This window comes from Lynx canadensis, chromosome B3 (assembly GCF_007474595.2).
Source record: "Lynx canadensis isolate LIC74 chromosome B3, mLynCan4.pri.v2, whole genome shotgun sequence".
Lineage (NCBI taxonomy): Eukaryota > Metazoa > Chordata > Mammalia > Carnivora > Felidae > Lynx > Lynx canadensis.
Window position 1 is genome coordinate 6,893,788 of NC_044308.2, and position 13,464 is coordinate 6,907,251.

Consider the following 13,464-nt stretch of genomic DNA (forward strand, 5'->3'; position numbering starts at 1 on the left):
ACCTGTGTTCTCAGGACCGTGGGGCCCGATGCTCGGAAGGGTTTGCAGCCGCAGGGGACGGGGCGGCCAGCAGTTCAGGTCAATGGTTAACTGCCTTACTAAGTCAGACTTGGGTGCACGCGCTTTAGTCTTCTCGGGGGTGGGGGGAGGGAGGGGTGGGGAGCAGGTCTTTGAGAGGTCAAGACCATACTACAGTTTAAGAGAGCACCGGAGCCTGGCCTGGCCTCACAGAGCCTACACACCACGGCGTGCACGGAGCGCTCACACCAACGCGGCGTGCACCCTCCAGCATACCCTGACCGTGGGCTCTGGAGGCAGTGCCAGGCATCTGTTTCTGGACCCAAAACCACCGATCCTTTAGGGCCCCGGTGTCCTGTCTGTGCTTGCAGGCTCCCCTGGGCGTGATCTTCCTGTTCAAAGCCCCGCTGTGATTAAGAGAACGTTTTCTAAAACTAGCGTACAGAGGACCGCTCTTCAGGAAGGATGGGGACCACCACTGTGGCCTGTGAGGCTGAGCCTCCGGGACCGAGGCTGCGTTCCCCGCGGCCAGGTTCTGGGAGCCGTGCTTCCCCCTGCCCCTGGCAGCTGCGGGTGGGAGGGCTTCCGGCTCTTGCTAGAAGGGGAATGCGGCCGTGTTCGTTCCCTCAACCCCGCCCACACCTCTGTAGAGAACCTTCGTTAAACTTCTCTCTTAAACCTTTGGAACCATTTGTTTCTTGCTTGGGCCCTGCCTGATAAACCGTCTGATGGTCCTCTGCCCACCTGAATAAAGGCTAAACCCCAACAAATCACAGAGCCGTTCTCAAGGGCTGTGTGAGCGCTCGTGTTTTTTTCATGAATCCTGTTTACGTGCTTTTGCTGAGACAACAGAACACTTTCCAGCAACGGCCTTAACCCGACAAGCCTCCGGTTGGGTTTCTTCAGTCAAGGGTCACAAGTCAGTCTCAGGTCCTTCCGAGGACAGAAGAGAAGGCAGTAGGGAGACATTTTTTCCTTCTAAACTCACGCCCAGCCTGTGGTCTTTCTCCCCTCTAACCCTGCATATCACAGGTGCTTTCCTGTTTGAGACAGCGCCTGTGGATGAAGTCCCAGGAGTTCAGGCAGATGACATTGCTTGGCCGGCTGGGCCCAGATGTGGGACTGCACGGCACCCACCTCTCTGTGCTCGGCAGGCCCTTCCTGCAGCCTTGTTCACGTGGGAGAAACGGCACGTGTGGACGCTCTGGATGCTGGCCGGCTGTCCAGGGAGGCCGGGTCCCTCCTGCCGGGTCTCCAGACCCCTCACCCTCGGCTCCCGTGTGGTATTCCGGGGGGTCCAGAGCCCCAGGGTCTCCAGACCCCTCACCCTCAGCTCCCGCGTGGTATCCGGGGAGCCCAGAACCCATCAGCGAGCAGCCAGTCCTGCCTGGGGTTCCCAGGCTGAGCCCACTGGTGTCCACACCTTCTGGGCTCCCCACCAATTCCTGCTCCTGCCCACCCCTCCAACCACCCGATTTTCTAGAGAATCCCATCTTACACCCCTCTATCTCTTCCCTTTAGGGTCCCCCAATCTTGGGTGCTGGGGATGCTGAAGGGCTTGGGTGGGCGTCAGGTGACTTCGCCGTGGGGAAGCTCTGACCGTCCACACTTACGGAACCTGAGCTCAGGCAGGGTCCTCCTCCACCACGGGTGCGAACTTTAGACGTGTCTGCTAACAGTGGGATCTTCTACTCCCATGATACTCCAGAGGTAGGAGGCAAAAAGCCCTCGGTTTGGGGCCCGAAAGGAAATACCTGAAACCAATGAGGAGGCTATCTGATAAACAACAGCTCAGACTTCCCTTTTCAGCTTCTGTCTAGGCTCTCACCTCGACCCACGATCACTTTCTCACTGTCTGAAGGCAGCGGGGAACGCTGTCTGCAACTCTGGAAGAGAGCACGCACGAACCACTGCAAGTGTAGAGACATTTTTATTTTTCCAGAGCAGAGGCAGCATTTCCTGGTTGGAGTCTGGGCATCAGCCACCCTGGGGCTCCTCTTGAGTCACTTCTGGGTACCGGTCTCCAGTCGAAGGAACAAGTGAGAAGACCACATAAGGGGGCAAAGCTCTGTCTTACTCCCTGAGGGTCTCCGGCAAGCCCTCCTCTGGAGAGAGCTCTGACAGTGTGCTTTCTACGAGGTCCAGCTGGAGGCGGGACTTGAGGTCACGTTCAGGGGCAGGCTTCCTTTCCGTCACAGCCTCCGAGCCTTCCTGGGGCGGCAGCCGTTGTGCGGGATGGGGGTGTTGTCTGTGATTGAGATCACTTCCAGGCCCCCCATGGTCAGTCCCTTGATGGCAGACTAGAAGGGGCAGAACAGTAGAATGGCATGGTCCCAGAGACGGTGATCCAGCATGTCCAGACGGGCCTTGGAGAGGGCCGGGGTGGGGCTTTCATACCTACAATCCTGACTCTGATCTCTCCCAAAGGACTCCCGACCAAACCCCTTAACCACGTCCTCGATGCTTCCATTTCTCTAGGTGCACCGACCACTTCCCACCGTGTGCTTTGGAATCTGACAACTAAGAGTTGTCAAACCCCAACACCCTGTAAGCATTACGCTTTTGTTGCTTCCTCTGCCTGGAATGTCCTCTCTCTCCCCCCACACCTGGCTAATACCTTGCTATTCTTGAAAAGTCAGTAAAGATGTCACCTTTAGGGAAATACCCCATGGGCACCCAACACGCTGGGCACAAGCTTTACCACCGCACCTGCTGTCTGTGCCGAGGGGTCCGTCTGTGACAGCCCCCAGGGAGCACCTTTCTATTCCCAGTGCCTGGCACACAGCAGGCACTCAATAAGTGTCTGATGAGTTAAACTAAGTGATCTGGGCATGCTTTTGAGAAGCTTAGTAGGTTCGAAGACCAGAAAGAAACTGAAGCCCTCATGGAAATCCACCACAGGGTTTTCCCAGTCTCCTGACTCTGCGCTCAAGCCCCGTTTCTCTCAGGAAGGAAGCGCACACCCTGCGGAGACCCCGGCTCACTTACCAAGCGCCCTGGCCCCAGGCCTTTCACGACCACTCGGATGTGGGTCACGCCCTTCCCGGCAGCTTTCTGGAGAGGAGGAAAGAGTGTCAGTGCTCCAGGGAGAGAACTGCTCCATCAGATCTGTTGCTACTGCTACCGGGACCAAGAGGGTTATGAGCTGCAGGGAAGAGGCATCCCCGTCCTTAGGCAGAACACAGGGAAGGCAGCAAAGGCCACAGTGCAGGGCAGACACCGGCAGAGAGCATGGAACTTGTCAAACCCTAGGTCAGCACTGCCACCTGATGGAGATTTCTAAATATCGCTTCCGTGTTCTCAGGGGAGCGAATGCAGATTTTTAAGGTTGAGCCTAAATACTAAGTAACCCACTTAAAAAGTGTTATTTTAAATTTTAAGGGTTATCATTGAAAAGTTTCTTTCCTGATTATAAAGGCTGTTCATTATAGAAAGTCTGGAAAACACAAAGAAGTCCACTCAACCTGCCACGCAGAGGTCACTGTTAATGGTGGCATATTTTAGTGTATACAGTCTGTCCAGTGGTGGACACTTAACACATTCTGATGGTCATTTATACATAGCAAATACTATTTTGGGGCATCCAGCTTTGTTTGCAGGCTGAAGTTTTCCTTCAGGAAATACTTCCAATTTGGCAGAGTGTGAACCTTTGTAAGACCCGTGCTACCGCAGCCCAGGCATAGGCCGTGGTCCTAGACCAATTACTCTGAGCGAGGCCCACACTCCGGATCTTAACTGGCTCTTAAAAACGTGGGTAATACTGAGCATCCTCTGAGGAAAGATCACGAAAGCAGAGTGCCTGCTGTACAGCAGATGGTCAATAAATATACAAATAGGCGCACACTGCCAATTTGCTTCTAGAAAGGTCTGCAGCAGTTCACAATCAGATTGGTACTTCATGAGAGAAAAGAGGTCCCTTCAAACTGCCCCCGATGGTAGGGTATCGAACAACAGTTGGCAAACACCACTGCTCCTGGGGGACTAGTTCAAGGAGAAGCTCCCTCCCAGGGATCAGGCCTGCACAAACCAGCACACACCGCAGGGGGCGCCAGAGAGACACACGCTTACCGCGGCCGCAGCTATGCCTGCTGTTTGTGCGGCGATGCCGGTGCCCTTCTTGGCATTCCGGAATCCCTCGGTGCCACAGGACGCGCGGGCGAGGGGCTGGTGGGCGGCAGAGACCACCTGGATCTGCGTGCTGGGAAAGCAGGGAGGCACACAGGACACAGCACTGGTCAGGGAAATAACACTAAGCCGGGCCCTTGCCCGCCTGGCTGAGAAAGAGAAAGGCACTCAACTAGCAGTTGAGTGCCCTCTGAACTTGTCAGATGAATGTTCTGAACTCCTACAGGAGGCGTCAGGAAGGGTCCCAATCACCCCCTGAACCCCGTCAAAATCTGACACGTCACAGAATCTAAGGACAGCTCAGGTATGGACTGCATGTGTGTGTCCTCCCCAAACTCATGTTCAAATCCTAATCCCAAATGTGACGGTATTTGGAGGAGGGGACTTTGAGAGGTGAGTAGGTCACGAGGGTAGAGCCCCCGCGAGCAGGGTCAGTGCTCTGTTTTATAAAAGGGACCCCGGAGAGCTCCCTCACCCCTTCCATCGTGTGAGGACACAACGCGAAGCCGGCCACCTGTGACTCAGAGGAACTCTCACCGGAACCCCACCGCGCTGGCTCCCTGATGCCCGACTCCAGCCTCTGGAACTGTGAGGCATCCACGTCTGCCGTCTAAGCCCCTGTTTGTGGTGGTTTTAGTAGGCCGAGCTAACACAGGCTGCACAGTCTGGAGTGGGCAAGTGTCATCCAGAAGGGTGGCACGTTTCCCTCCTAGTGTCTTCCCTGTGGCCAGTGTCTAGACTTGATATCCCTGTTTGGCTTTTTTCCCTAAGAAGTTAGATGTTTTATATCAGGTAACTTAAAAAAAAACCAAAAAAGGCTTTTGTTAGGGGACGTTTTAAATAAATACAAAAACAATAGAAAAGTATATGAACACCCATGGGCCCAGCACCCAGCTTCAGGAATTATTAACTCATATCTAATTTAGTCTCATCTATAAATCCTGTTTCCACTCTGGTCTTCCCCCACGATGGGTTATTTTGAAACAAATCCGAGACCCAACATCTCATCGGTAAATATTTCAGTATTTAGTTCTAAAAGATAATGACTTTGAAAAAATCCCACAAAACCACGATCATACCTAAAAAAGTGAGCAATACTACCATATTGGATAATTTTTTTTAAGTAGGCTTCATGCCCAGTGCAGAGCCCAACATAGGTCTTGAACCCATGACCCTGAGATCAAGACCTGAGCTGAGATCAAGAGTCAGACGTTTAACCAACTGAGCCACCCAGGCGACCCTCCTGTTGGACAATTTTAATGCTAATGACACTCTGTTCCAAGACCAAAAAACTTTTTTTTAGAGAAGTGAAACTTTTTTTATAGTCATCTCTAACTGACTTCAAGAAATAGTTAGCCATGGGTGCCCGGGTGGCTCAGTTGGTTAAGTGTCTGACTTTGGCTCAGGTCATGATCTCGTGGTTCATGAGTTCGAGCCCTTGTCAGGCTCTCTGCTGTGAGTGCAGAGCCGACCTCCCTCTCTCTCTGCCCCTCCCCTGCACACGCGCGTGCTTTCTCTCTCTCAAAAATAAACATAAAAAAAAAAAAAAAAGAAATACTTAGAAATACTTATTTCCCCTCGGTCAACACTGCTCTGCTTTCTGGCCTGAAGGGGCTCAGGGGACCCTAGGCGGCCCCGGGCAGTCTGCTTGCTGGCCTGGCTGTGACCTTGTTGGCCCGGCTACGAACTGCCATTTCCCCTGGCAGGGCTTCCTGTGTTTTCTGTACTGAACAGAGTGCAAGAGAGCTGCCTGTCCCCGACACAACTTCAGCAGACGGACAGGGTGGGCCACAGAGGCTCGAACAAGCACAGCTAACCCACGTCCTTATTAGCCGGAGAGGCGGAGCCAGAAATCCGGCTGCTCTCATTTTGAGCTTATCAGACGAATGCTGGGTGAATCCTGCAGCGTCTCACGTGTGCCCCACGCCCCATCCCTGACCACCAACAGTCTCCCGTGTGGTTCTCTGAATCGCGTCGTGGGCAGGCTGAGACCAAACAGTGACCCCACCTCCATGTGGGGGCCTGGCCTGCAAAGCTGTCCTCAACGTCAGCAAGGCTTCTGTTGCCAATACACAGCCGGGAAGTCCCTGGGCACCCACCCGTCAGCCACTCAGAATACTAGTCTTGTCACATTAAATCACTGTTCTTGTTTAGCCCTACAAGGTGAGAGGTCAACGCACAGTGGCCCAAGGCGAGTACTTCAAAGGGACAATGCTTATTTGGAGATTGACATTTTGGTTAGTTTGTAAATAAATTGCATACTCTTCAACCGCCTCTCTCATTTATGTATCACCCATTCGCTGTTCCCCATTACACAGTAACACCAAACAAACACCTCAATAAACACTCTCTCCGGCTCTGGAGCAGAACCAGGAAATACTACTCCCAAGAAAGGCAAAGAAAGCTTATCAATGTAGTATGCCCAACCTAGTTCACACTCTCGTGAAATCTGAATAAACTTTTTTTGAGAGAGAGAGGGTGCAAGTGAGTGAGGGGCAGAGAGAGGGAGGGAGAGAGAGAGAATCCCAAGAGGGGCACAGAGAGAGAGAGAGAGAGAGAGAGAGAGAGACGCTCAATCTCACCCGATATGGGACTCGAACCATGAGACCAAGAGATCATGACCTGAGCAGAAGTCAGAGCTTAATGACTGAGCCACCCAGGCACCCTGAATAAACTTTATAAAGACAGAGGTGGATTCCCCCCAAAAAAGGAGGGAGGAGTGCCGGGGGGGGGGGTGTGTGTGTGCATCAACACTGCCCTGTGGAACTCGGCCCTCCCTCCCCGCCAGGGTTGCCCTCCCCCACGAAGGGGACAGAAGCCCCCACGAGACCTGCCCAGGCGCTCCTACCACTTACTTGTTGTAGGATGCTTTAATGTGTGCGATCGGGATCTCCTCGAATTTCTTTCCTGCCCACCTCAGAGGGCTCTCCTGTCCTGGAACTGGAGGGTAAATGCTGCAATTAAAGAAACACTTTAGGTGAATCCTGATTTTTTTGTTTTAAGACAACAAAAAACAGCAGTCTGCCACCCGGACCTACTCCTGTGGCAGCTGTCCCCAATCCGTCCGGTGCCACTGCCATTATGGGTGAACACCATGCTTCAGTGGTCTTTTCTTGTGTGCCGACTCTGGACACTCCTAGTGAGTTTCTTCTAGGAGAAGAGGATTTCATCCACGCTCTCGACCCTCCCCTGTCCCTTGTACGATCAGATCACTATTTTCTTTTTTTTTTTTTTTTTTTTATGTTTATTTATTTTTGAGACAGAGAGAGACAGAGCGTGAACAGGGGAGGGGCAGAGAGAGAGGGAGACACAGAATCGGAAGCAGGCTCCAGGCTCCGGGCCATCAGCCCAGAGCCCGACGCGGGGCTCGAACTCACGGACCGCGAGATCGTGACCTGAGCTGAAGTCGGACGCTCAACCGACTGAGCCACCCAGGCGCCCCCAGATCACTATTTTCAATTCTCTATGGGCCACTCTCTGCAATTAAAAAAAATAAGGTCAAATCTCTATTTCTGGTTTTAGGTGGCATCTTGACTCTCTATTTTATAAAAAAAAGACAAAATAATATATCATTACTATTAAAAAAAAAAAAAAAACCAAGCCAGTATCCCCTATGAGAGACGTCAGCATGCCTTTTCTGTAAAGGGCCAGAATAATAGACAATTTAGGGTTTGCTGGCCATGAAGTTTCTGTTGCAACTACTCGGCTTTGCCGCTGGGAGTACAAAAGCAGCCACAGACCACGGTAAATTAATGGGTGGGACAATGTTCCAGTAAAATGTTATTTATGAAAAACCAGGAAACTGGCCAGATTTGAGCAGGGGCCCAGTTTTCCAAGCTGGTTGAACGGCAGAATCACATGGTTGTGATGCTTAGGCCCCACGCCTGACTTCTGGAAGGGGCTGAGAATCTATTTCTAAAATATCCCTGGTGAAGCAGATGTGAACTCCAGCTGAGAGCAGTGACCTAGGCGTTGTGTGGGGCTCAAGTTCTTTCTCTAGCTCAGTCGAATCTGTCCTCTGGCCATCTCTAGGTCAGTACTCTTATTTGCAGGTGGGACACGGAGGTACAAATAGGGGAGCAGGGTGAGCAAGGGAAGCCAGGCTTCGGGCTTAGGAGACCTGCCTCAGTTCAAAGCTCTGTTCACCACGCTGTGCTTTCTTTATTCAAACACACACAGCTGTGACTCAACATTCCAGACCTGAGTAAACCTACTGCTGTATCCCGCCTACACGCAGGAATCAGACGGTGTTTGCACCTCCCACAGCCTCCTGAAACTCAGTGGATGCTGGGTTAGAAAATACTCTACTAGAGGATCACGGTCCTGCCCCGGAGCCCCACCTGCTTTCCTAGATAGTTACAAAAAACAAAACAGAAAATAACACAACGGTATTCAAGAGTTACAAGTGTGCTCCCTCCTGCTAGGGCAGATTGTGGAGGTGATTCAGCCCCTCAGCAGGTCACTGGCTTTTCAACCTACAAGCCAAGACGGACTGGATGAGGCTCTGCGATGACATCAATGTTTAAAACATCATCATTTCCCCTACTGACTTGGGGTCCAAAAACTTAAGGGCTACCCAAGATTGAACGTACCAGTGCACTGCCTTTTATACACAGCAAGGGTTCTAAGCTAGGGAGGGTTTGGAATGTGAACCATTTTAATCGAAGGCACGGACAAGATAGGGCCTCTAAGCCAGCCAGGTCCACTGTACAGATGAATGAGTGGTTCACCGCAGGGAAGCCCAGACAAAGGAAAGACAAAGCCTCCGGGCGCCGGTCTGCAGCCTCTTCACACCCGTCCTCATACCAGGGAGGGAGAGAGGCCTGCATACACGGCGTCTCTTTGGAAGGGTGAGGACTGGAAACAGCTGCTGCTCTCTTTGCTGAAGGGCTGGAAAGTGGGGGTGGGGGGGGTCTGACTTCCACTGCAAGCACCTGAGGCATGGGTGTGTGCTGGGCCCTGCATGCCACCAACCCAAACTGACCCTGACAGCCTGGCAGGTGCTGGAACCTGGGCAGGGGAGTCTGCAGTTCCGCTCCCAGATAAAGAAGGCCTGGCCTCCCGCTCTTCAGCCCACTTTCTCATTGCGGCTGGAGAGGATTTTTTTTTTAAATGTAAATAAATGTGGAAAAACGCAGAGGTCATAGCTCCTGGCTCACCACTCCTATCATAATTGTATATATGGTATATACGGCTTCTGTTTCTTGACCTCCTTTTCTCCAGTGACCCTGTGTCCTCTATCCTAGCCTGGCTACTTACTCCTGTGGTCATACCTGGCCTTTGTCATTACCACGTCTGCAGCCTCATCACCTCGGTTTCGAGCACCACTCAGGCCACCGGCTGCAGGCGCACCCACAGAACCTCACGCCGGGAACCCTTCAAGCCCACTGATTCTCCCCACTCATATGCTTCCCCCCACCAAGGCCTTCACTTCTCTCCTGGCCTCCAGTAAATTCCACCACCGGCCAATCATTACAATCACTCCCTCGCATACCCCTTCAATCCTCTGCCTCCTCTCCATCGTACCCTCCTGGCAAACCCTAACCCTGGCCGACCCATCTCTGCAGCCATTCTGAGCCTGGGCGTGCATCTGCACAGCTGACTAGGGAAAAATACACACCAGTGTCGACTGGCCTTTCCACGTATCATGGTTTCTCAACTTTAGCACTAGTGACATTTTGGGCAGGACAATTCTTTGTTGTGAGGGGCTGGCCTGCACGCTGTGGCGTGTACAGCAGCATCCTCGGCCTCTACCCGCTGTCCCTCCAGCGTCCTGAGTTGTGACAATCAACAATGTCTTCAGATACTGCTAAAAGTCCTTTTGGAGGCCCAATCGCCCCAGTTGAGAGCCGCCGCTTTATTTTAATGACTTCTGACATCAAGTGGGCCCTCAGCACTGCCTGGCGACCGGCTCTGTATGCATGTCCCCAGTTCAATTATCCTTCTTCCGCTCTCCTGGATGATGCTTTATACCTTCCTTTGTCTCCTTCAACCTCCGCCTGCTTTCTGTTTCCTCACAGCCAGCTGATGACCTTGACAGGGAAATACAGGCAATCAGAATTTCTGCCAGCTTCCTCTGCCAAACATCTGTGCCCACGATCTTTGCCTTCTCTTCTGTTTGGATGCTCCACTTGTGTTAGCCTCTCAAGGACACCACTCTAGCAACGTTTCCACCCCGTATCCTTCCCGTCGGTAAAGCATGCTGTCATTTCCCCAACCTGAAAACAGACAAGAACCTCTTGATCCCAAAGCCTCCTGGAGCTACTGCCCATCTCTTGATTCCCTCTTAAAAGAACTGACTGTACTTGCCGTTTTTTTCCATCTCCTGCTCTCCTTGAACCCACTCCATTCAGACTTTAGCCCTATGACTCCACCAAAAATGCTCTAGGCAAGGTCACTAACCAACTCATGATGTTAAATCCCATAAGCAGATCTGCCATCAACACAGTGACTTACCCTATCGACAACATCTGACACAGCTGATCTCTCTGCCCCTGAACTACATTAAAAAAAAAAAAAAAAATCCCTCTAGGTTTTCTCACTACTTCTGTGGAGTGTCCTTCTTTGTCTCTTTTGCTGGTTCTTCGTCATCTCCTAAATTTCTAAACATAAGAAGACTCCAGGTTTCAGTCCTTGGACCTCTTCTCTTTACCTACACTTATACTCTTTTTTTAAATTTTTTTTTTTTTTTTCAACGTTTATTTATTTTTGGGACAGAGAGAGACAGAGCATGAACGGGGGAGGGGCAGAGAGAGAGGGAGACACAGAATCGGAAACAGGCTCCAGGCTCTGAGCCATCAGCCCAGAGCCCGACGCGGGGCTCGAACTCCCGGACCGCGAGATCGTGACCTGGCTGAAGTCGGACGCTCAACCGACTGCGCCACCCAGGCGCCCCTACCTACACTTATACTCTTGATGACCTTGTACAGTCTTGTGGTTTTAAACACCATCTATACGATGAATCTCCTAAATGTGTGTCTCTAGCTCCAGCAGTCCCCTGAACTCCATTTCTAAAAGCCTACACTGTATCTCCACTGGATGTTAATTAAGCACCTCAAACATAACCACCCAAAACCAAACTCTTACAATCTTCCTGTCTTAGGTACAATTCCACCTTTCCTGCCGTTTAGGCCAAAAATTTTACAGCGTTCCTCATTCCTCTCCTTTTCTCACACCTTACACGGGCACATCCTGTTGGCGTCACTTTCTGTGTGTTCCACCCAGACAGTTGTCACCCTGGTCCAAGCCACCATCATTTCCTGCCTGGATTATTTCAATAATCTTCTAATAGCTTACAGGACTCCTCCCAGTTTCCATCCTTGCTTCCCTATAGTTCAATATCAACACAGCAGCCAAAGGGACTCTTTGAAATGAAGAAACATCATGTCAACCCTGTACTCAAAGTTCTCCAGCGGCTTCCCAACTCATTCAGTGTCAAGACTGAAGTCCTCACGAAGTCCTACAAGGCCATACAGATGCAGCCCTGCATGCCTGCTGCACCACTCACCCCCTTCCCCCATCTCTTGCATTATTCCTCACTCCACACTGACCTTCCTACTCTTCCTCCTGGACAACAGACACACTCTCGCCATGTCATATCCTCATATTGTACGTATTTCTTATTTAGTGGTCCCCTATCCATTAGAACTTAAGTTCTATGGGGGCAGGGTTTTGGGGTGTTTGGTCACTGATGTGTCCCAACACCTCAAACAATGCCTGATGTTGCTGAAAGACTCCAGCAGGATCCTGGCTTAAATTCTTTCAGCAGCTCAGGGTGAAAGCCCCACTGTTACAGAGAAGACCTCAGCATTCTTACTCCTTCTTTTGCTGCCCTCCTCTGCCATCACTCTCCCCCGCCCCCGAACATACCACGTTCTTTCATACCGATGCCTTTACCCAGAATATTAGCTTTGCCTAAAATGATCCTTTTCACATTGTCCAGCTGAACTCCCGTTCAATTCAGTTCTTAGCTCCATATTCTCTTCCTGGCAGTACTTGCCTGATTTCCTCAGGAGTGGGACATCTCTTCCTTCACACTTCCAAGCAACCATTTCTTACCTCCAGTACACTACTGACCACATTACGCTGAAAATTCTTGCACATCTGTCTTCCCTAGTACTCTGGGAACTGCTTGTGCGGAAGAATGATCTTTTGTATTTGTGTTCTTAGCACCTAGCACAGTGCCTGGCACCAAATAGGTTTTCAGTAAACGTGTGTTAAATGCATGTGATGGCACACAGGGGTGGTGGCACTGATGGAAAGCAAGGTGCCAATCCCTAGGGCTCAGCACAAAAGCCACCCTGCACCAACCCAATAATCTACACCACAGCCTAGAGCCTCCTGTCCCCCCAACCCCCCGCCCCGCTCCCCCGCTTTCTATTTTGTATCCGAGCCCAGGGAAAATTGTTAGTCTGCCGGGATACCCCTCAAAGGGAAACAAGGTGACATCTACTCTACACCTCCGACATTCACTCATTCATTCATCAGACTGTTAACAGAGCATCCACTTTGTGCCCAGGCGCATCTCATGTGATCCTCACAGCGTCTCTCGGTATCCTTTCCATTCGTAGGCGAGAAAGCTGAGTCTGAGAGATTAATTTGCATAAGGTCCCAAAGATGGCAAGTGGCAGAGTAGGGGATTGACTGGTTCTCTGACTTTGGTCGGTGGAACGGGTCTTCCGTGGGCTAGACTTAAGTGGCTCTCACCTGAAGCTGCTGCGGCTCGGAGTCGGGGCGGCCGCCTTCTCCTCAACTTCCTGCTTGGCCGCCGCATCTTGTAGCTGCCGGGCGCCGGTGCGGATGGTGGAGGCTGGCGCCCCAGCCACGACCCTGCGGGGAAGGAAATCTCGGTGAGGTCCAGGCCTAACGGCTACTGCAGTCCGGGCGGCTCAGGGACACAGGCAGCAGCGCAGTCGCGGGGGTAGAGGTGGGTTCGGAGGGGGTGATCATTCTTACCCGGGCGTCGGTGACCGAGCCCAAGACCACAAGAGCCAAGAGCCCGTCTTTCGAACCACCTGCATGACTTGAATTGACCCCTGTCAGCTCCCGTCCGCGCGACCCCGGAACCTGGCGAAGCTGGAGCGGCGCCAGCACCACGAGCGCTTGTGGGGGGGGCTTAGAAGGAAAGTCATCTCATTCCTCTTCAGAGGGTTCATTAAAGATTTTTTTGTTCCAGTTTAAATAGTCCGCAATAACTTCAGTTTATAGTACCAATTGGGAGTGTCTTCCCTTTTCTCTAATCGTCTAACATGCTATCTTCGCTCACCTCCCCCCCATATTGGAATGGTTCGTTCTAGTAGTTCCCGGGACGGAGCTCTTTCC

General features: G+C 51.8%; 2 protein-coding genes across 2 annotated transcripts in view; one reads left to right on the forward strand and one right to left on the reverse strand.

The window, feature by feature from the left end:
* Positions 1-3,322, forward strand: part of DET1 (DET1 partner of COP1 E3 ubiquitin ligase) — a 59,461-nt gene extending 56,139 nt beyond the window's left edge. Inside the window, exon 5 of the mRNA XM_030317420.1 lies at positions 2,497-3,322. Coding sequence (XP_030173280.1) covers positions 2,497-2,542 — 46 coding nt within the window. The 3' untranslated portion in view covers positions 2,543-3,322. The remainder of the gene's footprint in view (positions 1-2,496) is intronic.
* MRPS11 (mitochondrial ribosomal protein S11) lies at positions 1,930-13,399 on the reverse strand. Its single transcript, XM_030317424.2, has 6 exons — positions 13,099-13,399; positions 12,850-12,972; positions 6,999-7,097; positions 4,087-4,216; positions 3,007-3,072; positions 1,930-2,318 (listed from the first exon to the last, which is right to left on the reverse strand). The coding sequence occupies exons 1-6, from the start codon at positions 13,161-13,163 to the stop codon at positions 2,211-2,213; spliced, it is 591 nt and encodes a 196-aa protein (XP_030173284.1). The 5' UTR covers positions 13,164-13,399; the 3' UTR covers positions 1,930-2,210.
* Positions 13,400-13,464: the final 65 nt, after the last annotated feature.

Bases quoted from the DNA above. Each gene is read 5' to 3' on its own strand.
- MRPS11 (XM_030317424.2), bottom strand. From the start codon at position 13,163: ATGCAGGTGGTTCGAAAGACGGGCTCTTGGCTCTTGTGGTCTTGGGCT. The intron at 7,098-12,849 runs GTGAGAGCCACT...CTTTAATTGCAG, and splicing joins CCGAGCCGCAGCAGCTTCAG to CATTTACCCTCCAGTTCCAG. The intron at 2,319-3,006 runs GTAAGTGAGCCG...TGCCCCTTCTAG, and splicing joins GCCTGGGGCCAGGGCGCTTG to TCTGCCATCAAGGGACTGAC.